This window comes from Colias eurytheme, chromosome 21 (genome assembly GCF_061535395.1).
Source record: "Colias eurytheme isolate Ceu_HAF_F1 chromosome 21, ilColEury1 Martin Lab GWU primary, whole genome shotgun sequence".
Taxonomy (NCBI): domain Eukaryota; kingdom Metazoa; phylum Arthropoda; class Insecta; order Lepidoptera; family Pieridae; genus Colias; species Colias eurytheme.
The window spans coordinates 3097178-3119720 of NC_143000.1; the positions used below are offsets into that span (position 1 = coordinate 3097178).

At 32.7% G+C, this 22543-nt stretch overlaps 3 protein-coding genes and 1 long non-coding RNA gene across 6 annotated transcripts in view; 2 read left to right on the forward strand and 2 right to left on the reverse strand.

Annotated features, from left to right (window-relative positions):
- Pi4KIIIalpha (phosphatidylinositol 4-kinase III alpha) overlaps window positions 1–4733 on the reverse strand; it is a 30317-nt gene extending 25584 nt beyond the window's left edge. Inside the window, exons 1-5 of the mRNA XM_090114103.1 lie at window positions 4530–4733; window positions 3170–3380; window positions 1660–2384; window positions 1457–1570; window positions 599–776 (exon numbers count right to left, since the gene is read on the reverse strand). Of these exons, the coding sequence (XP_089970229.1) occupies window positions 599–776; window positions 1457–1570; window positions 1660–2384; window positions 3170–3380; window positions 4530–4613 (1312 nt within the window). The 5' untranslated portion in view covers window positions 4614–4733. The remainder of the gene's footprint in view (window positions 1–598; window positions 777–1456; window positions 1571–1659; window positions 2385–3169; window positions 3381–4529) is intronic.
- On the forward strand, window positions 4668–6753 carry LOC149898999 (uncharacterized). 3 transcript variants are annotated; one of them, XR_016457945.1, is made up of 4 exons: window positions 4668–4808; window positions 5542–5575; window positions 6074–6175; window positions 6684–6753. It is a non-coding gene; the product is annotated as an uncharacterized LOC149898999 (long non-coding RNA). The 3 variants fall into 3 exon arrangements; XR_016457946.1 differs by lacking the exon at window positions 4668–4808 and adding an exon at window positions 4845–4888; XR_016457944.1 differs by lacking the exon at window positions 4668–4808 and adding an exon at window positions 5333–5435.
- Window positions 6754–7997: 1244 nt separating this feature from the next.
- On the reverse strand, window positions 7998–14677 carry LOC149899000 (uncharacterized). Its single transcript, XM_090114377.1, has 6 exons — window positions 14334–14677; window positions 14016–14130; window positions 9524–13811; window positions 8961–9094; window positions 8635–8783; window positions 7998–8165 (listed from the first exon to the last, which is right to left on the reverse strand). Exons 1-6 carry the CDS (start codon window positions 14628–14630, stop codon window positions 8097–8099), a joined length of 5052 nt encoding a protein of 1683 aa, XP_089970503.1. The 5' UTR covers window positions 14631–14677; the 3' UTR covers window positions 7998–8096.
- Window positions 14678–17389: 2712 nt separating this feature from the next.
- Window positions 17390–21083, forward strand: Bet3 (blocked early in transport 3). The gene is made up of 4 exons (XM_090114397.1): window positions 17390–17493; window positions 17577–17782; window positions 18975–19173; window positions 20563–21083. The coding sequence occupies exons 1-4, from the start codon at window positions 17455–17457 to the stop codon at window positions 20647–20649; spliced, it is 531 nt and encodes a 176-aa protein (XP_089970523.1). The 5' UTR covers window positions 17390–17454; the 3' UTR covers window positions 20650–21083.
- Window positions 21084–22543: the final 1460 nt, after the last annotated feature.

A 22543-nucleotide genomic window follows, 5' to 3' on the forward strand; every position in this document is an offset into this window, starting at 1 on the left:
GAAATAATATTGCTAAGACATCATGGAAGGGGGCTGTTATTAGTCAAATGGGGAAACCCTCACACAATTGTACCTATTAATATCGTGAGAGCATTTATTAGAGCTGGAACATCATAGTCTTCATCCACTGTGTATGGATAAAATAAATATGTTAGCCTTTGTTGATTTTCTCCCAATGAAATTTAGTGTTAGAAAGAGATAGCATTGCAATATTTTGATTACTTAATATCATAGACATCCTCTATGGTTGGTATAATATAAAATTTATATTATCTGGTGCTAAATAATCATCAAGTACTTAGTTAAAGAATATAGACTACACTGACTCAGTACAGGAAGTCAGATATAAATAATAAAAATTGAACATGACGATAAAATAGAATAAATGTTTGTTTCATTGAAATACATAATAAAACCAATCAAAAATTAGTCTCTTACAAAAAAGCTTTCACTGTATATTTATATAATATAACACACAAAAAGACAAACTTTAGAATATTGGTTTATATCGTAGTAAGAGACAAATTAAATTACTAACTCTAGAATATTGCATAACATATTTTATCTTTCTACTATAGCATAATAGTTCAATATTTACCTGTTTCATCACCAATAGCCCAAACCAATAAATCAACGCACGCCGAGTTAGCCATAACGTTAACTTTAAACTTATTCACTGTAGCAAAGTTGGTTTCCCTATCTTCCTTCTCAGAGGCATCATGGTGTCGACTCTGTAACTCTGTTTGACCACTGAGGAATAGGCATTTTACGAATTCCTGAAATATACATTGAATTTATATCCATAGTATCATAACCAAAAATAAGGATGAAGTTATAATAAAATAAAGTGCATTATCAAAAATGATATTTAAAATGTTTCGAATATTTTAGTATTAAAGCCATTCATATACATTATGTAGGTAATTATTATGTAAAATTTTACGAAATGAATTTTTGATTCCCTTGTGATGGTCGATTACAAGGATTAATAAATGCTTTAACGATGGACAAGAGACATTTGTTAATAATATTTCCTAACTATTTAATATTTATAATTAGAATTTAAGTCTTTTTACATTACGCCATTCATAAAAAACAAAATAAAACAATTTATGTCACGCTGTTAATAGCTTAACATTCGTGTGAGACACTGAAGGTCGCTAAGACAATAATTAATTTAATTACAATACATACTGTTACTATTATCTATCAAAAACAGCTTACATATATAGGAGAAATAGATTTTTACATATGATAGCAATAGCCTTTACTGTCCTAATCTTTTTTAGGTCGGTAAAAATGGATGTATGTGTGACGTGGAAATTTATAAAAACAATATTGCACGTAACATTACAATTTAAGAATATTCTATCATCTTAATGTTTATTAAATTGTATGTCTGTATATTTATAGCATAGTTTATTATATGTATAGATTATTGTAGATATTTATATACCTGTACATCCTTAGTAAATGGACCGGGTAAATCTTTTTGATTCTGGAGAATATCACGTAATAATGTCACCATAACTAAATTAAGTGTTTCTGAAAACGATCTATACGGAAATACCTGCAAGAAGAAAATAATTTAAACATCAGAAGTGAGATATAAGAATTTATTTATTTTAAAATTATTTTTCAATGTTAAGATATACTCACTTGTATTTGTCCAGATGCATGAATATCTTCTGCTTCTTCGTCCAAAAACGCTAATAGCTCTCTCGTCAATAATTTTTTAGCCAACGACAATATCGACTGTAAGTACGTTACATAAAACGGAACGCTTATCCTCTTTTCAGGGGATTCCGGAAACCGCATGTACGGAAACTGGTTAAAACTAGATCCGAACTTGTGAAAGAAATACGTGGTCGGATCGTAAGGTACGGAGTGGTAACTCTGGAACGAGCTTCGTTTCAATGTACCGCAACCACTGTCAACTGTGTCGCTGCCATTTTCAACAATGCTCTCGAAATTTGGGTTCAAATTCCCCGATAAAGAACGGGGTATTATAGGTCTGAATTGGTTGAAACGCCTCTTTTTATCCAGCGTGGCGTATTCGAAATTCGGTTCCGGTTCTTTCGTTCTTACTGGGCTACTTGGCTGAGGAAATAATCGACATAATAGGGAAGGTTCAACTGTCGCGTATCTGCCCATAGACCTCGACAATCCTATCAATATAGGTATTGTACTTTTACAGAGTTGAAGCTTTGATACTGTTTTACTGTAGTCTTTACTTTCGAAACACGTGATTACTATCTTTGTGAGATTTGACATGAGCTCAATTTGAGCTGTGGTGATTTCTTCGCGCAACGAAGGGTTCTTCGTAGCGACATCAGAGAGCAGGGTATTTAGACAGAAGCTAAATTTCTCTGACATAGGAATACCTGAAACAATTACTTATTTTGTAGAGGATTAATAAAAAGTTGCAATAATCTATTAGAAGAAGAAGATTTTACATTTGTTTAAGCAGGTATTAGCACACTTTACTTATCCTTAGGATCCATTCATCCTGGTCATTCATTCAGATGAATAAAAAATATATGGGTAGTTGTAGATATTAATATTTAATAGCCATGAATGTCATTGTAACATTTATTTACTTCAATGTATGTCAGATTTAATCACACTACTACTCCACTACTATTAGTGTATAATTATATGTTTGCAACACGCTAATTACAAGATTCTTATCATAACAAGGCAATTACATGTATATTCTACTACTAAGTGACATTAGAATAATTCAGTTTATTGTATTATTTTTATTTTTTATTAATAAAATAATAAATACAAATTTAATAGAATGAAGCTTAGCACTTATCAAATTAATGACTACAAAATTACGATCTCATAAATTGTGAGGAATTAATTGAGCAGACCTACAATTCTATTTGATATTTCTTACGATTTACTTCTGCTTTAATACTATTATTGTACGTTCTAATCAGTATATGCATCATTACATCTTATATATAAAATTCTCGTGTCACAATGTTAGTCTGCATACTCCTCCGAAACGGGTGGACCGATTCTCATGAAATTTTCTGTGCATATCGGGTAAGTCTGAGAATCGGCCAACATCTATTTTTCATATGTACCACGGGCGAAGCCGGGGCGGGCCGCTAGTAATATATATAATTAATAAAGCATACAGAAACAAGATACTCACGGTCGCCACATTTAACTCTCGTCATAGGCTCCTGAAACTGAGCGTTCGAGAGACATTTCAACACCTTCAGGAAATACGGCAAGAGTTTCTCCTGATGCTGCAAGCCACTCTGCAGGAAGTACAGTCCAAGAGCTATGCTGGCTTCTTGGCTGCGTGGCGTCACCACGAACGGCGAACTTACTTGCGGACATAGCATGAACAGTGTGTTCACCTACAAATATTTAATAATTATTATATTTGATTAGAATAAATTATCTGTTGAAAAATATGGTGAATAATTAATAAATGGGTTTTCTTCAAACAAATCTCTATCAGCGGAGACTATTTTCTTGTTTTGTACATTTTAGAGCATGTTTTACCAGTTGAGTGACAGTTTTTAAACTTTATATTTATTTAAAATATTTTGGAGTTATGTGAATTTATGTTAGGTGTTCCGTGTTTACATATTTGAAATTTGTGCTTTGTCATAGTTGGGTAAAAATAAAATATTTCTAAAGTTTGTAGGTTGAGTAATCTAACATCTTATCTGATTCATCTGAGTGATTCAAAAGGTCAAGTCAAGTAAATAAGGTTTTAACTGAAACTTTTTAAAGACTTTGTTGAATTATTTAATCTGGTCTTAATTAAAAATCCCCGGGCTTGAATTTTTTTATTAGTTGTGTTATTTCAATAAATCAAATAAATATTATCTCTGCTGATAAATAAATGCATCAAAATAATTATTATAACATTTTAAATTATTTACTAACAAAAAGCTATGAGGACCGCACAAAGTTCACCAAGAATAAATCTCCTAAAGCATTAATTAACAGTTTGATTTTAATACAATTGGATTGTTATTTATTAAAGTTCACTTTCCTCAAACAATTATATATAATAGGTAGTTAAATAATTTATTTATATATCACATCAAAACAGGCAGTACCTTTTTTCTTCTTTATATGAGTGAAATTCTATAAGATCTCACATTTTACTGAAGTGATTACTATCCTATTATAGTGCCTGTTAATTTTATTGTATGATACAATTGTGTGTTTCCAAAGTTATATTTTATTTATAATAGAGAAGAATAAGTTCAGAGTATTTCAATTTCAAAGCATATACAAGTAAATGAATATATACTAATTTTATAAACACAATAACATTGAAATATTTTTTGCGACATTTACGATAAATATAAAGCTTATGTCACTAGATGAGGTCATATTTTATAAAACAAAACAGAAAACTAAAGGTTCAGTATACTCCATGAGCCAGACACACTAATTGTCAATTAATTAAGACTATTATAAGTTCACATTGATATTCACTTCATCACTAAATAGTAAACAAGATTACAAAATACATTTTGCAACCTTACCTTTTCCCAAGGTGTTGGGTTTAAACAAGAGAGACATCTCGCTAAATGCTGGACCGTTTGCCTGAAGAAATCGTTCTCGTCCATTTTTCGATTACCTATTTAGTCTCGTTTCGCTACCATACATTTCTAATTCAAAAATTAGGAATTAATATAGTCTTCAAAATTTTAGCCACTATTACACGGGCCGAAGTGATATCACGACTGTCAAACTCAATGTCACTGCTTTGACAGTTTGTCAATAAAACAGTTCATTTTACGGAAATTCTTCTTGAAATAAAGGTAACCACATAAAGTATTAAAAACGTAGTCAATTTCGCTAGTCTCATTTGCTAGGCATTATTAGGCAGTAAATAAATTAGGTATTTCATTAATATGTACATGCTGACTAATATAAAAAATATGAAAGTGTGTGTTATAATTGTTTGTCTTTCTTTCTTTCGATTTTATGGTTCCATTTTTGTGTCTGAAGCCGTGAAGGAAGTAAGGAAAGGAGAACCTACAGCCTGATAAGCCTAAAGCATTTAAGCTACCTTCATACGGCCGTGCAACGTCTCATTCCTATAGGAATTTCCTTTTCATACACAGGCGAAAACCTATTAAAAATATATGAATATAAACGTTGATAAAATCTAAATTGTACCATCATTCGTGCTAAATTCTAGACCAACAATGACACATAATAATAAAATATAATTGAAGCGTGATTTAAAGATTATAATCAACATAACTAGGTACATCAAACCTGAAATAAAATTATCGATGAAATATTCATATAAAAGTTCACATCGCATGATGATTAATTTAGTGTGTTAAATTTTTTCTAATAAAAACTGCATCAGTATCTCTTCATATAAAATGTATAAATATTGTTTAACTCTTTTTGTAGCTATAACACTCATAGGAAACGTAAGTGTTATTTATAAGTAATTTATAAAGAAATGATTATCAAAATACGAATAAAATTATTATGTAATTTTAAACAACTGATAAGTTCTTTTTATTTTCTTTACAGTCCATGCAGGAATCCGGAGGTGGCGCTGAAAGCCGTAAGTATCTACTTACATTATATTTAATAGTTACTTACTTATGAACTCGACCGCCTCCTTGGTACAGTGGTTGACGCGTGTGCGTAGCACCGAGGGGTCCTGGGTTCGATTCCCGGTGGAGACGAAGAAAAAAAAATGTCTCGGTCTGGTAGGACACAGAAGGCTGATCACCTACTTGTCCCTAAAGAAAATCGATCAGTGAAACAGATGTATAATGCATCTGCCCCTTACCCCACTTGGGGACATGGGACTTCACTTTTTTTACTTATGAACTCAGCTTATGAACTTCAAACGAAGAAGGCTCATAAATTTTTTGTAGAAAAAAAAATTGTTGATACGTAGTACCTACATAACTACGAGACAAGTCTCGCACTTTATCCTTTAGGTAAAATATTACATATATCGTTTAAAACTTTGAAGTCACAAGCTTGCGTAAATGCGATAGGTATACAAATCTTTTGTATTTCCCTATAATAAACCAATTATAATTTAATACAGAAGCTAACGCCGGTATGAACGCCGATTTTGGTGCCAGTGGTGGTTTCGGCGTTGGTGGTGAAGGTGGTGATAACGCTGCTGGTAGCGATGGTGAAATAAAAGGTACAGAATTTCAAAAAGGTTGAGTCGATTCTCAGTTAAAATGAAACTGTACTTACGACAAATTAGAATTGCGAATGTAGGTAATGAAAGTTTATGTAGGTATTCGAATAGAAACTTGGAATCTTAGTTTCATCGTCAGTAACACTTGAAAACGTAGTTAACGGTGTATAAAAAAAGTCCCAATCGCCGATTAAAAGGTCGTCAAAGAATTTCCGAACGGCGTAGTAATAAAGCATTCATTCAAAATGGCACCGTATCACGTGGCAATAATGTTCAAAGTCTGTTCTATACGCTTATTAATAAACTCTGCCTACTAGACGCTAAGGCAGAGTTTTGCTTCGGATAATATTAACTACCTACGTCAATGAAAATCATGAAATATTGTGTGAATGTCTGGACCTTTGTTACTTTTCCAAAGCAGACGATACGATCCAACAACATGATTCATTTATTTATTTTTTCAAAAATTGCAGATATAAGAATTTATTTGTTCGAAATATTGTTGCAGGCTCTTTTGGTTTTGGAGCTGGCGTGGGCGGCGGCGCTGATGGTGGACTAGGACCGAAATAAAAAAATAAGGAGTAATAACGTAATAAATTAATAAGTTGTATGCAAACGAAATAAATATTTGTTATCACTCTAGAGATATGTTATTCTATTCGTTCTTAATGTTTCTAAGTTTCTACTGATGATCCTATGAATTTCTTACTTTGAAGTAAAAATTTTACGTTTCATGTGATTATTACAATTTTTTTTTGTAACAACCTGAAACGAAATGTCCTTATCATAGAAATCTAAATAACAAGACCAAATAGAAGTGCTATAATGTCATAATTCGTATGAAAACCGCTGTCGCCAAAATCAACACATTTAAACCGATAGCTAAACAGTACACACAAGTAAACTATGCCTTTTATTGGACAGCTTGATTTTAGTGAAAACTAACTTAAATATTAAATTAAGCTTTTTAATATGTATCCTAACGCACGAATTTACGGTTTATTTTAGAATAACATCCCTAAGTATATGAGACGTTTTGTTTATTTTTGCTCCAATACGCAAAAATTCGGCTTTTCTACAACAGAGGTTGTCAATTTTCAATAGATATAACTTTGAACATAAACTCATAGAAATAAGGTTGAAATTTGTGTTAAACGTGATAATAAGAATGGTCGACTGTGTCATTCATTGTTATTTCGATTACTATGGTGACACTCGTAATACTTGTAAATATTCTATAATTTTAAGGAAAAACGGCAATATTTATAAACAAAAATACTTACCGGTGAAATTTTATTCCTTTATTAGTATAATTACAATTTATGGAAGAATTTCCGCACTGGGAAATGCTGTAACACACCATGTTTACTCACGCACGTGTCAGGAACAACTGAACAAGCGACCACCAAGCGACGAACAGACTTGTGGCATGGTAACCACCTGAGCGGCGACAATGTCACGCGCGCTTACCACTTCTAATTGCCTTGTTATTTAGATTTCTATGGTCCTTATCCTCTATTAATAAAAAAAATGTTGTGTGGTTTTATGAAACCACGGTAAAAGTGAAACTTAGGCACAAAATTATCGTATTTGTACGATAATTATCGTACGGTTCGACCGTCACGCGACATGCGCTACACAGAACAAAAAGTTTGAGACGATGTAATAAAAGTTTCACTTTAATAATCCTACTTCCTACTAATATTAAAAATGCGAACGTTTGTGAGGACGGATGTATGTGAGTTTGCTACTCTTTCACGAGAAAAGTAAGCTATAGAAATACTTGATTTTGCCTGAAACCTAAGAAATAAAATAAAATAGCTACAAAAATAAATTTATTTTAAAAACATGTCTGCAACAAAACAATTTCATAAAAGACACATAGTGCAAATAACATTAACACAGTGCTTATAAATTCTTGTCAAATTTTAATAATTGTACTATAGTTCGATAAATTCACAGCACCTTGAAGGGTCTTCTTCTGTAAATTCTGAAACAATAGATTGCATTGATTAATATCAATATGAATTATTTTTACAAAGAACTAAAATATTTTCGAACTTTGAATCCTACTACTAAGGCCTATTAAAACACCCGTTGTGCGCACGCTTTCGTCCAATAATGACTATTACTTGAGCGGAGCGGCAACGTCGCATCAACCGCATGTCATGCGTGTACGTCCGGTCATCTTCGTATTGCAATGATCTGGTTACCGTATGTGCCGGTTTAAGCTTGTATGGTAGAGCTAACTAGTATTTGTAAACAATATTCACAAAACAGAAAAGGATAATAATTTCTTTATTGCACACCAAATAAAATAACAGAGAAGGAAACAGCACATAAGAACATTGTACAAAAGGCAGTCTTATCACTTACAAAAATTATGTGTATAAAAAATACAAGCTAGCTTATTTCCAGATCTCAATCACTGAGTATTAACCATTAGGAGAATTACTCACCTTTTTAAATATACTTGCTAGCAATAAATTAGTTTTCTTTATGCTCTCCTTTTTCAACTCCTCTTTCTTTCGCACGACTTCTGGCAGTGATTTGTAGATTTTCTCTGAATGTTTTTTCATAGCACGTTCACTTATAAATTTCGGCGCCACTGAAAATTTTGCGAACATCAAAATAAATTACTTAGAAAAGATAAAATTTTTATGACCCTTTTTTTGAAAATCTTATTTGAAGAAATATTGGTAAGGCTTTAAGGTTAATGCAAGAGCTGGCTTCTGATTTTAATGAATTTTTCCAGTTATATCATGTATTTTAAGTTTTTACGTACATTTCTTAGTCCTAAGATCCTTGCTAAGTGCCTTGGCAAATAATCGTAACTCTGATTCAGATAATTCCCTTAATTCTGGTTGGTGGGCCACCTGCATTGACAGCAGCTCGCGTTTCGCCGCCCTTTCGTTTGCTCTGAAATATAAAGAAATACGACAAAAACATTATTGTCATTGAAAGTACTGCAGTTTATTTCATTTAATATCTAAAATATCTCTTAATTTTAATATGTTGTGTCTACTAATAAAAACTTTAGGCAAACTCACCAATCCTTGTTACCTCACTTTGAATAGAATGTATATTATTACAGTGATTTACACAACTAGCACAATAATTTATTGGTGCACCTAGAAGGAACTTTTGTTAAACTTTATCCCAAATTATTAACAAAAAAATATAAAGCCACAGTTACCTCCACAGTACATATTACAATTTTCCATACGAGGATTAGTATTGCATTTAGGAGTGTGTACAACAATCATATTCATTCTAGGAGACGTTTCGTTTGACCTGAAGTAAGAAAAATTGGTGAGTATTCGAAACTAAAAATCAAAATAAACTTACCGACTCTCATTCACTATTTTAAGACAATTCTGACGTTTAGAGCACCTTTCAACAATGTCCGGTCGATTTCTTTCCAAATATTCCCTCACTGTAAATGCTTGGGCTTTTCTTAACATCTCATCAGTACTAGATATCTCACTATCATTCGGAAGGCTCTTCGATCTATGTACTCTTGCACTTTGCGGAATATTGCTTTGGAATTCCCTTTCGAATTTCGCAGTCATTTCTTTGAACGGAACATTGTCTGTTTTTCGCTTTGGTACTTTAATTATAATATTGCGAAGTTGACGGGGATTATTATCGCACGTCGTTTCTTCGCTGACTAAACTATCGCTTTGTAATATCAAGTTATAGGCGACGCATTTACGTTTATTTTTCTCAACAGTTGTTTTATTCTTATGACATTTATATCCTTTGCAATAGCAATGATGGACGCGTCTGCATTGATCGCAATTTACCGATGTACTACTGGATGCTTCACATTTCCTACTTGTATGTGACTTGCATTTCTTTTGATGGTATTTTTCGCATTCTTTCTTTATTTTGTTTAGAACTTGGCAAGCAGCTGAGTCAGTGGAAGTAGTAGGCAAATCTGTTGAAGTTGGGTCAGAGGACTCTGTGTGAGATTTTTTCGTCTTTTTATTTGTAAGCTGTATTCCTTTGTCTACATATGTTTTTGTTGGTGGTGTTTGGGGTATTTGTTCCTCATTTACTTTTTTATTCTCACAATTTGATGATTGTGAGACTTTATTTTCCTGGTCAGTATTATCTCTACTATCTTCTGTATCTAGTAAGTAATTTAGAACTGTTATTAATTCTTTAAAACACTTTCTTCTCTTACTCTTTTCAATGTCTCTCTTTGAGTATCTTTTAGTTATATCTTGAATTAGATCAATTAATGGGTCTTTAGAAGGATTTTCATTTGTACTATCACCTGAACTTTTCGAAATACTTTTAGAGCATGTGGTTTGTGAATCACTATCAGAAGTAGCTTTAGAAATTGAACAAATCTTACTTATTTTGGAAGATTGTTCAGTACTGCTTGTTTGTTTTTCTTCAGTTTCAGTGGAAACAGCTTTAGCAGCAATATCTAGATTGTCACAAACATTTTGACTTTCTCTATTGTCATTTGCAATTGGATCAAATGATACATGAGAAGCCTTTTCCATCTTTCCTATGTCAGTGTTAGAACGCAGTAATGGTTTTTGAGGATTAGTTTGTTCCCTTTTGGGATATGTATTAAATTTCTTATCTTCAACCATACAACCCACTTGACAAGCTTTTCCTGCATTATTTTTATTACAAGTATCCATACAAGTTTCGTTATTACATACAACTGTAGTTTCCTTGAGAGGTTCTTTGAATACATCAAGATTGGTTGATTGCACACCTTTAGAACATTCTTCTAGTAAGGATGTAGAATTGTCTACTGTTAATGGTTTATTAGTAACAGTTTCTTTTGATTCGTGAGTAATAAATTCCTGATTTGACTTGTTTGATACAGGTGTATCTATTTCCGCAGTTGATGATGATTCAGAGTTGCCCAAACTTACTTTTAATGTCATATTTGTTCCCTGAATTGGGATTGTAAAATTTTTAAGCTTTGGCATATTTACTTGACTTCCAACATTGTTGAAAGTACTGAGGTCTACATCTGATTGAATTTCTTTATCCAGTCTTAAAATAGCTAAAGATTTATTTTCCGAAATTGTTCTCGGAGATTTTTGCTTACTGGTGACTTTATCTGTACTTTTATCTTTACTATGTGATGGAGTATTAATTTCTTCGTTACAAGTTTTGATACTATTCTCTGAAGTCAAGGGTGATATTTCTCTACATTGTTTGCTTATTAATTTTGCACAATCTTTGTTGTCAATTATTACAATATCAGAGAAAGAAGGATCAGCGATTTTAGGATCAATACTTATTTCAGTCTGAGTCCATCTGATAGCTTCATATATAATTTTATTTGTTTGTTTTTTTGGTGATTTATCTTCTTTTAAAGGAGGAATATTGTCAGAACATGATGTAACACTTTTCGAGCTAGATTTACGACGCAATATGCACTCTAAATCTAAATTTGTTTGTGATGATTTTGAACTAGAGCTTTCTTGTGTGTTTGTACATTTCTTTTCATGAGTTTGATTTTCAATACTAGCTTTATTCATATTATAATTTGGTATTAAACTAGCAGGGTCATGATCTCTACCACAATTCATATTAAAAGAAGATTGATTGTATGACTGCAGATCTTTGTTCTTAATTTTGAGACCACTGTTTATAAAATGTGTACACCTACATCTGTAAGCATTATCAGGCTTATTTTGAGCATGTCGTTCTAGACAAAAACAGGTATGTTGATTATTTTTACTTGGCAAATCAGGTTTGCAAATATGTGGATGGCTACATATTGGACTTTCTTTATATTGATCATTATCTTTTATTTGATTTTTATCACAACATTGTATATTCACTTGCACTGAGCTATCTGTTACATCTAATTTACCATGAGATATATGATATGGACAACAACAATAATGTTTTTCATTTTTACTGCATGAAGCAGTGGCGCCTTCTACTGGGTCTCTGTTTTTTAATTTCATATTTTTCTTTTGACTATCAGATGCACCAGATGATAATGTAAAAACTGAATGGCTTCTTTGCTTTCTTATTGGATTTATGTCATTCATATGTAAATGAGTATTACTTCCACCTTCCAGTCTACTAGCATCACCAGACCCATCATCATAGTTATTTCTAACCAAGTCTTTCATTAAATCTTTTATTCTATTTTGAACCTTTTGATCAGATTGGTTATAAGTATTGAGTCGCATATCTGAGCCAACTAGTTTTTGTTTAAAAAGCAATTCTTTTTCTTTCAAATGTTGTTTATATGCCTGTTCTCTGCGTAAAGCCTTCAGATATTTTTGATAAAGCTCTTCAGATGATGTTTTTGTATATTTTTCAGATATATCTGAATCGGTATTATATGTTGCATGTACTTTTGCAGAGGCAGGATTTATAGGAATGTCATTATTTATTACTGAAGGTAGATTAGGAGTACTTTGTGATGTAGAAGGTAAAACATTGGAATTGAATTTATCTGTACGTAATATGGATTTCTTTGGTTTCAGAAGTTTCTTGTCACCAGTGTCATTTTGATCTGATGTACTTGTTGTGGTGTGATTGCTTCCTGCTAAGTCTAGCTTTTTACTATCAAAACTCAATCCAGAAAGAAAATCTGTCGTACTTTCGTCATCTTTGTATTTACTTTTTAAAAGCCTTTGAACAATTTCTTTAATGAGCTTTTTCTTGAGTCCTTCATCAGTATGTTTTTTGTTGAGAGTAATTTTAAGTAAGTCAATGCTTTTTTCTAAATCTCTAACAAATGAATTTTTATCTTTGCTTGAGTCAGTGGTGTGTCCAGCACTAGATTCTAAGCTGGATTTGTTGTCACTTCTAACTTGTGAAACATTGTTTTGGTTGTGGTCATTATTAATTTGATTCTGGTGATAAATATGTGCAGGCATGTATTCAAAACTCTCTGCAGCTGATATTTGTTCCCCACTTTTTTGGACTTGATTTGATTCTATATGAGCAATAGCCTGCCTTTTCTCTTTAGGTTTTCTTCTCACTTTTCTCAACTTCTTCCTTCTAATCCTCTTTTTCAAAGTATTTATATTAACATGCACTGGGAACTTTTGCATTGTGTTTGCAGGAATATCATTTGAGCCACTGCATTTATCCTCTTTTGTCAAGGTTGTCTGTATTTCTTTGTCAAATTTTACTTCTTGTGTCATTTCTGTTTCAACAGATACCTTTTCAGGAGAACTAGATATGTTCTTAGTCACATTTTCAATATTAACTTCGCCCTTTTTATCCACATTGAAGGTGATGTGTTTTGTGAGATTCAAATTTAACGCTTGACTAGTTTCTGGGATCTGAGGCAATGTTAATTGGACATGATCAACATCTTTGTTGAGTATTTTCGTAGTTTTCTTTATAAGATCTTTTCTGCCCTTTGATTTGCTATCACTTGGTTCAAGAGGTGTAGAATGTGCTGTGGGAACCCCTAGATGACTACTGTGTTGTGTGTCATTAAAACAATACTGTTGTTGTAGCGCCAGTCGCTCTAATGTGCTCAAACTTGACGCTGATGTTTTCTTATCACTCTCATTCCCATATCCCACATCAGCCAATGAATCCCATTCTAGTTTACGTTGTGATGTGACGCTACTAGTGGGTGAATGTGGTTTATTCATAGATGTATCTAGAGTCCCATCTTTAGCTAAAAACATAAAGAAATTACTATATATAAAATCAATGATCAATATATCCACATTCATTTTGTTTTTATCTTATTTGTATATAAACACTAAATTGAGTTTAACCCATTGACCACCGAGCGGCCCGATCGGGCCGAGACACAATAGATTTTCTATTGTGTCTGTGATCCGAGGACTGACGGATTAAATAAACTTGATTGACTTACATTTAAGTGAATGAACATCGTCTGAGTTTTCAGAATCATTATCAGAGTTTCTTTCTTCAGGTACTTCATTTATAATTGGTGGTGAATCAGATTCTGCCATCTGCACAGTTTCTCTCTACAATAGCAGTAAAAGACATAAAAAGTTAAATGCTACACAATAAAGTTCATTTACATTTTATATATATGTTTACAGATCAGATATTAAACAAATTAAATTACTATGACATGACCCACTTTTAAAGTATGAATAGTTTATATGTATAATTCACTTTTGTAAACAACATTAATTATATCTTAAGTAACATCTAACAAACTTACCGGGATTTGTGAACCAGAGGGCTCTGGGATTGAACATTTTATGGAAATCCTACAAAGTTCTGTTGAAGATTCACTCCTTTTTTCTCCAGAGTCAGAAGAATCACTCAATGCCTTCATTTTCCTCCAAAATGAACTACTCGGATCCCTTATCTCGTTTTGTGCTGTAGATAACGAAAAGAACTGTTCCAAATCCCGTTTCTTTCCAAACTTTTTATAATATTCTAGTATTAGATTATTTACAGCTGAACTTTTTTGTAATACATCGTAATATTCACCTCTTTCTTCGTCTTTCTCCATCTCAAATAATGAGATTTCATGGCAAAATAAAACACATATTTTACACAAACAAAGGAATAACTCGTTACTCGTTATTTATTTCCTTTTCAACAAATTTATTTGAGAATTTAATAAAAATTTAAAACCTTAGCAAACTTAAAAATGAAATTTTCAAAACAGTCAAACGCCAAACGCTTTCTGCTTATTTTTCAAACCGAATTCAATAGTGTTGCCATTTACTAGGTATTTAACACAGTATTTATGTATTTCATGGTCTCATGGAATGTATAGGTAAGAGCTATTACGCACTGTCGACCAGTCGCCGGCGACTCAGTCTCTCGGCGACCAAAACAGAGAAACTAGGGACAGGAAACCAAGCCGAGCGACAGTATTATAAGTACATTCGTGCAGAATCCGGTCATACAAGAGTCGCTACGACAGTTGCTTGCAGTGTGAACGCTCCCATTTGAAGCCGTGCTTTTATTGGTCGCCGGCGACCGCCAGTCGCCTGTGCGTCGCCACAACGCGGCGAGTCGCCGAGTCGCCTGGACGACTGACGACTAAGTGCGCAAGCCCCTATTTAAACTATAGTAAGTCACAGTCGCCGGCGACTGAGTCGCCAGCGACTGGTCGACAGTGCGTAATAGCTCTTAACCAGAATCTGATGGCAATTAGGGAAATCAAAATTTAGAGTGTGCAACCCTCGGGAAAATGGACTGAACGATCTTGATACTACTTATTTTTTATTTTGTCCTCGATATCATTAGTCACACTACATAAGTGGACAATACTGTATTTAATAATGAGATATCCACTCAATATTATGTATGTACATACTTAGGAACACATATTATTTTTATATTGGTAATACATATTATTATTTACACATATGTACCTATATTTGTATATTCATTATTATTATGCCATGTGAAAATATGGATGTAATGATAATGCAGATCGAAACTAGATTGCTTATAATTTTTTATAAAATAAAATAAAAATATCATAAAAATATATTTATTTTCGTAAGTATTAACAAGTACACACATTATAAAATTGAATTGGACAGCTTGGACTTGACGAATAGCCGTATTAGACCGGGAGATACTGACACAAAATTTCGAGTCATTTGTAACAGGATGGCGGTTCTACAGGGGTCTTAGTACGCAATGACAAAAAGAAAAACGATGGCGTGAACGCTGGTACCGGCGGCTTAGTCGCGTGGGCGTTAGTCGAACTCGTCGGAAAATAGCGAAAGTCAAACGATTTGTAACAGTATGGCACTTATTTTTCCTGTAAGTTTGAGGATCAACAAATATAAATACAAAATTTCAAAGATCTATGTGTTGGAAATCTTCACTTATATAAATTAATAATAAATTAAGTTTTCAAGTATGACAGCACTTTTTCCCCCTACTAGAAGTATGGCAAATATAATAATGGTCACATTTTATCAAATACTCTCCAAAAATCCAAATGCAATACTGGTACAAAAAGTTTGGCGAAATAAAAATTTTTTGCAGATTTTCGGCGGTATGGCGACCATTTGGAATCGTCCGAAAAGTATGGCATGGCGATTTTCGTAAATGGCTGCACGACGATAGTTACCTGTGCAAAAGTTAGCCTGGTACAAATGGTTGAATGATTGTTTTATTTAAATCAACACATTCGCATCGGTATGGCGGGCTGTAAGTCACACCGGAAAAGTATGGCATGACACTACCGCCTACTACTTTTTTATGGGCTATCGGTAAATTCTAAAATTTTTGTGTTACAAATCGTTTGACTTTCTCTATTTTTCCGACGAGTTCGACAAACGCCCACGCGACTAAGCCACCGGTACCAGCGTTCACACCATCATTTTTCTTTTTGTCATTGCGTACTAAGACCCCTGTAGAACCGCCATCCTTGTTACAAATGACTCGAAATTTTGTGTCAGTATCTCCCGGTCTATATTGGAAACTCCTGTTATAAGTTTTCATAAAATTATATTGTAATCAACAAACAATATTATAGTTACCTACTTATTATATTTTTTAATTTAAAGTATCAAACCGGGTAAGTCGAATTTACCAATAAAATCTTCAAAATTGAAAATTGTGATGTGTTTGACCGTTCTTCATCGAATATTATTCTATACACATTATAAACAACACCTCTGGCATGTGATCGCACAGGCTTTTTCGAAATTTTCGAAGATTTTTTAGACAAAATCCTAAAAATTATTCATCAACTGCGAAGAAGACAATAATTTGACAACCAATTTGATAGTTGTCAAATAAAGTTGCCACATGAAATTCTTTTATTTCTTAAATATAAAAATGCCATCAGATTCTGGTAGACCTATACCTATTTGATTTTCCGTGTTCCAAATTACCATTGATATATGGAATGTGTATAAAACGGCTTGTTTATATTAGAAGCTTTTTTGTTTAATAAGAAGTGAAATACAAAACCAGTTATTTCTTATTAAATGTTCAAACCTTAGAGCATTAAACCAACTTCAAACAGTTATTTTAATACTCACGTTTATTTAAAATACCAATTATTAGTTTTATAAAATAATAAAAGGTCACACCCATCATTGCATTTGAATACTTTATTACGTTAAAATATATTTGATTCTGTTAGTATTTTATGCTATTCTATAGTCGAAATTTTATAACATAGGTAATCTGTGACGTGTTTTAACGTTGACAATTTTATGTCAACTGTCACTGTCAATTTTTTTTTAAATCGTCTTCATTGCAAATTGTGGGAGACTGGGAGTCAAAAACTTACAAAAATATTTGTTTTAAACTGATAATTTAGCAATTGAAAAGGATAAATTGCATTTCACACAAAGATGTCTCGGCAAACTTCAAGGCTTGATGCGAAAAAAGTCGTAAGTAGAGACGTCGACTACATAATAGATATACTCAGACGAACTTTTCTACAAAATCAATTGTTTTCATTGTATTATTTCAGAATTCAGAGTTACTAACACTTACATACGGTGCACTAGTTTCACAAATGTTGAAAGAAATCGATAATACAGATGATGTAAATAAACAGCTAGAGAGAATTGGTTACAATATGGGCGTGCGGTTGATTGAAGACTTTTTAGCTCGGACAGGTTCAAACCGATGCCTGGAAATGAGGGAGACTGCAGATAAAATACAGCAAGCATTTAGGTATGTTGTAACTTTAAGCTAATTCGTTTACTATGCATTGGGTTGTAGCCAATGAGGCTACAACCCAATCTTTCCTATTTTTAAAGCCCATAACACTGCTTCATTATATTCTAACCAATAACTTAGTAAGAAAAGTTTTAATTAAAAACTCAATTATCAAGAGCAGACAATGAAATATAGTTTAGAACATATACTGCATAAACAGTAAAAAAAGCAATTTACTACAGAAAATGTGTATCTATTAAGATATAAAACTTAAATGTATCTCTTTGTTCCCCTGACTACGCTCAGTGTGCGAAATGTCGGGTTAATAATAATTGTATTGAATAAATCGCATCTTATAATTAATATGAATAAGTTAAATTTCAAATCCGTTTTAATGTCTTTAATTGCTAAATTGATAATACTTGCATTAAATCAAAAACAAGAAAATAGCTTTCTATTTATTCATACAATGTACAACAAACTTAATAAACTAATGGTACGGGAGCCAGGAACAGATTTTATGACCAAGTTCCTCCAAGCGGTAATTAGTAAAATGCATCAAAGTATAGTATTATGAAGCCTCGTGAACGTCAGCTGGAGCTCGGTTGGGGGGAAGAGCGGTTGTAGCCTCCCACGCACGTAGGAAAAAAAAATACCTTCATTCATTTAACTTTCTACTGTCCATAACATATGTATCTATATAACCAAGAAGCGCAACTCAGGGTCCCAAGACACAAGTATTTCACTTAGTTTGGGACCCACTGTCGTACATTAATTGTAAATCATATAATGGACAAATAAATTTATTTCATTTCATTTTCATTTCATTTCATTTCCTCTCAGCTAAAAATTTGTCAAATTGTAGCTAACCCAATATCTCAACGAAAAAAAATAATCAGCTGGTTACAACATGGTGTATTATACGTCAGCTGGTGTCTCGAACATGAAAAAAGAAATTATTTTCCGTGATTTCCTCTCAAACAAAAATTTACCTGATGATAGCTTATATGTAACTGTGGTTAAATATATAGGTCAGCTGGCTGTATCTTGGTGGAAAAACCGTCAGCTGATATATAATACGCCGCCGCTTTATAATACTATACTCTGATGCGTCTGACGAATTATCTCTTGAGAGGAAATAATGAACCAAATTTGGACCTGGCTCCCGTACCATAATAATGTATATGTACTATTTGTTACATTCCAGACTGTACCTGAACATGCAGCCAACCGCCACAAGCTGGAGTAGTGCAGGAGACGAGTTCTCCCTTGTCTGGGACCAGTGTCCCCTCAGCGAGTGGGTGGAGATGCCCAACAATGGGCTGAAGTACTGCGGCCTGATACCAGGCGCTATAAGGGGAGCGCTGCAAATGGTCCAGCTTGATGTACAGTGCTGGTTTATTCAGGTATGTTTTACCTTTGAAATGGTTATGTTTGTTAGTGCTAGATGTTATAATCTCTGTTGTATTTAATATTACTGAAGTTGATCTAGATAGAATTACCCATATGTAAATAAATTGGCATTGCTCCTACTATTATACAAATATATAAAATGTTTTTGAAAATATTTAGTGTTTGAAAATTTTAAACAGGTACAAATTCTTTCATACAAAGTTATACCCCAGCCACACGACTCCACGAGTGGTATGGGAAGTGACGAGGGAAGTAGGCAGGGACATAGTGTGGCCACGTTACTCGTCATGCCACTCGTCGTGCTCATCGTCTTGCTCACTGCTCCCTATTTTGTCGGCTTTTGCGCGCGTTTCAAAGGACCGGCAATACGAGTGCGAATTAGGGATGGGCGTCATGGAATCAACGGACTAGTTAAATTAACCGTCTATATGTACACTCAACGATTCGACTAGTCCATCGCTCACCAATGCACTAGTTGAATTCAATGGCTAAACAGTCTTATTAAAGTGAAACTTATATTACATCGTCTCAAACTATTTGTTCTGTGTAGCGCATGTCGCGTGACGGTCGGCTGCCGAGTAGGTATAAAGCAGTGTTCGGAAAGTTTCACTTTTACCGTGGTTTCATAAAACCACACAACATTTTTATTGATAAGAATAAATTCTTTTCTTTGAAGATTAAAAAAAAAATTTGGTTTACAAGACCAATGTTTTGAATTTAAACTATAAAAACAAACGCTAATTAGTTTTTTAGTAATACTATTTTTAGGGAGTATAATTTTTGTAAGAAAGCATAAACATTTATTAATTGTTTTATTGAGATTAGAATTTATTGTTTTAAGAATTTATTTAATAATAGTTATTTATTTTACACATGGACTAGTCGAAGATTTTAACTAGTTGAACGACTAGTTGATGAACGACATTTAACGATCTAGTCTCGTTGATGAATACGTCGACGACCCATCCCTAGTGAAGAGCGTCGCGATTAATCGCGCGAGTAGAGCAGTGTGTGGCCAGACGGCAATATCGAGGCGAGCGGCAGCGCGATGAGCAGGACGAGGAGCAGGACGAGTAGCATAGTGTGGCTGGGATATTAGATCTTATATGTATAATGTGCAATATGCAATATTTTACTTGAATAAACCTCTCAAATTTACAACTAAAATACACATTTGACCTATGAAATATAAGTAAGTCTAGTTCATAATTAATTCACCATAATATTTTCTATTTGTCTATACATCAATCAACAATTATTGAATACCAAAAATATTATTTTACATTGAAATTGATTGATTGAAGTAAATTTATATGGATCAATATTTTTATTTGCAAGTAATTTGTATAAGTGACCTAAATCTTTTACATTATGTTTTCCAGGACCAACTAAAAGGTGATGCGGTAACTGAGCTAAGAGTGAAGTATATAAAGAGATTGGAAGATGCAGTCCCAGCTGGTGAAGATTAAGGGATATTTATTTATTTTATATAGGGTTCATTCTCATACAGAATATTATATAAAGGCTAATTCACACTGTAAAGTGTAGTAACTGATGATTATTTTCTAAGATAATTTGTATATTGAGCAAAACTATATGATTATGTTTGAGTAGTTTTTGTAAAGGTAATGTATGTAAATTTGGAATATTATCTGGATATTTAGTGCTAGTCAGAACAACATGTCATAATATGTTCTGTTTAGATTGTCTGTTAGTTATAATGACAACAAATTGTATGGAAACATTGTTAAAAAGTATAAATTTTTAATAATATTTATAAGCAACTAACTAATCCAGCTTAATGAAAAATTATTTTGTAAACAAAGAGATATAAAGCATTTGTTTTATAATTGGTTGAAAATTACTGGCCACTCGCCTTAGAAAATCAAAAATAATAATTTGTCACATAATATTATAATCTATAAATTACTGTGACTGTTATTAGCAACATCTTACATAGCATAGGTAATAGAACCGGCGTGGTCATGTGTGATGTACTTAATAGTTTATCTGAAAAATAATCAGGCAAGGCAGGCAATAATCAGGCGTATAAAAGCATTTTTCTTTTTTTGACAAAATTCTAAAAACTGTATTTTTGGCTTCAATATTGATAGATAGATCACGCCCCAAGTATTTTTTTTTTAATATTCAGTGTACAATTTGGACTTTGCTACGATTTTATTATAATATAACTACAGTATAGATTGGTTAAGTATTCTTCAAATAAACACCATTGCTAGAATCGAGTTTTTCTTATGATTGTACATAGAAATCGGAATGTAGGTAATAGGTATGTCATAATTATTATTAAGTTGATAGAAGTATGTTTATGTTGTTTAAAGTGTATTTGAGGAAATATAAAAAATAAAATTATTTAAACATCAAACCGTTGTTTCTATTTATAACTAAATTAATAAATGTTAATAATATATTATATTTTATTTTATCGTGTGTACTTCCATATTAATAAACATTTTACCTTGGTTTATATGGATGGAATTATTTATGTATGTAAGTATGTATGCCGATTTTAAAAGATCGCGTGTCTTTTAAAATCGGCGTGCATATGTGTATGACTTTCAAATATGTATTAAAGCAGTATATTATTATTAGTCTGTGATTAAAGTGAATTTACATTGATACCCACATAGACAAACACATTAAAAATATTCTAATATAATAAGCTAACATACATGTAGACGTAGCTAATGAATGTTATTATTATATATTATAATAACTTAAAAGGACAAACTAAATTGAATAACATATATGTAGAGTTAAAAATTTAATACTACCTGCAAATTGAAATACATTTCTGTTTCAAGAAATTGACACATTGTAAGGTTTTTGTAAACAATCTACAACAGCAAACATGTTTATTGTATACTGCAACTAGCTGTAGGTACCTACTAGGTACCTACCGCGCGGTTTCACTCGCGGATGGAACCACGAGCAAAAAGGGTAAGTAACTAAGTAAGCATTTGCCATTTGGGTACTTATAAATAAACCAGATTTATATCTTTTCTAGCTTACCGCCCGCGGCTTCGCCCGCGTTTTCAAAGAAAAATCCGCATAGTTCGCGTTCCCTTGGGATTTCCGGGATAAATCGTATGTGTTAATCCAAGTTACCCTCTATACGTGTGCTAAATTTCATTGTAATCGGTTCAGTAGTATTTGCGTGGAAGAGTAACAAACACACACATACACATCCATCCTCACAAACTTTCGCATTTATAATATTAGTAGGATAGGATTAGTAGGATTCTTACTATCTATATTACTTTAAAAGTCGTCATTTATTTATCTCTTTTACAAACAAGAAACGTTCCCTGGGATAAATCAATTGTGACGTCAGCTTCCTAT

What these genes read in the sequence shown, in the direction of transcription:
- LOC149899000 (XM_090114377.1), bottom strand. Translation starts at nt 14,630, where the DNA reads ATGGAGAAAGACGAAGAAAGAGGTGAATATTACGATGTATTACAAAAA. An exon ending in CCTCTGGTTCACAAATCCCG is followed by an intron (nt 14,131 to 14,333) that starts GTAAGTTTGTTA and finishes CTGCTATTGTAG; the next exon opens with AGAGAAACTGTGCAGATGGC. An exon ending in GGATCTTAGGACTAAGAAAT is followed by an intron (nt 8,784 to 8,960) that starts GTACGTAAAAAC and finishes CAAAATTTTCAG; the next exon opens with TGGCGCCGAAATTTATAAGT.
- Bet3 (XM_090114397.1), top strand. Translation starts at nt 17,455, where the DNA reads ATGTCTCGGCAAACTTCAAGGCTTGATGCGAAAAAAGTC. An exon ending in GGCTTGATGCGAAAAAAGTC is followed by an intron (nt 17,494 to 17,576) that starts GTAAGTAGAGAC and finishes GTATTATTTCAG; the next exon opens with AATTCAGAGTTACTAACACT. An exon ending in AAAATACAGCAAGCATTTAG is followed by an intron (nt 17,783 to 18,974) that starts GTATGTTGTAAC and finishes GTTACATTCCAG; the next exon opens with ACTGTACCTGAACATGCAGC.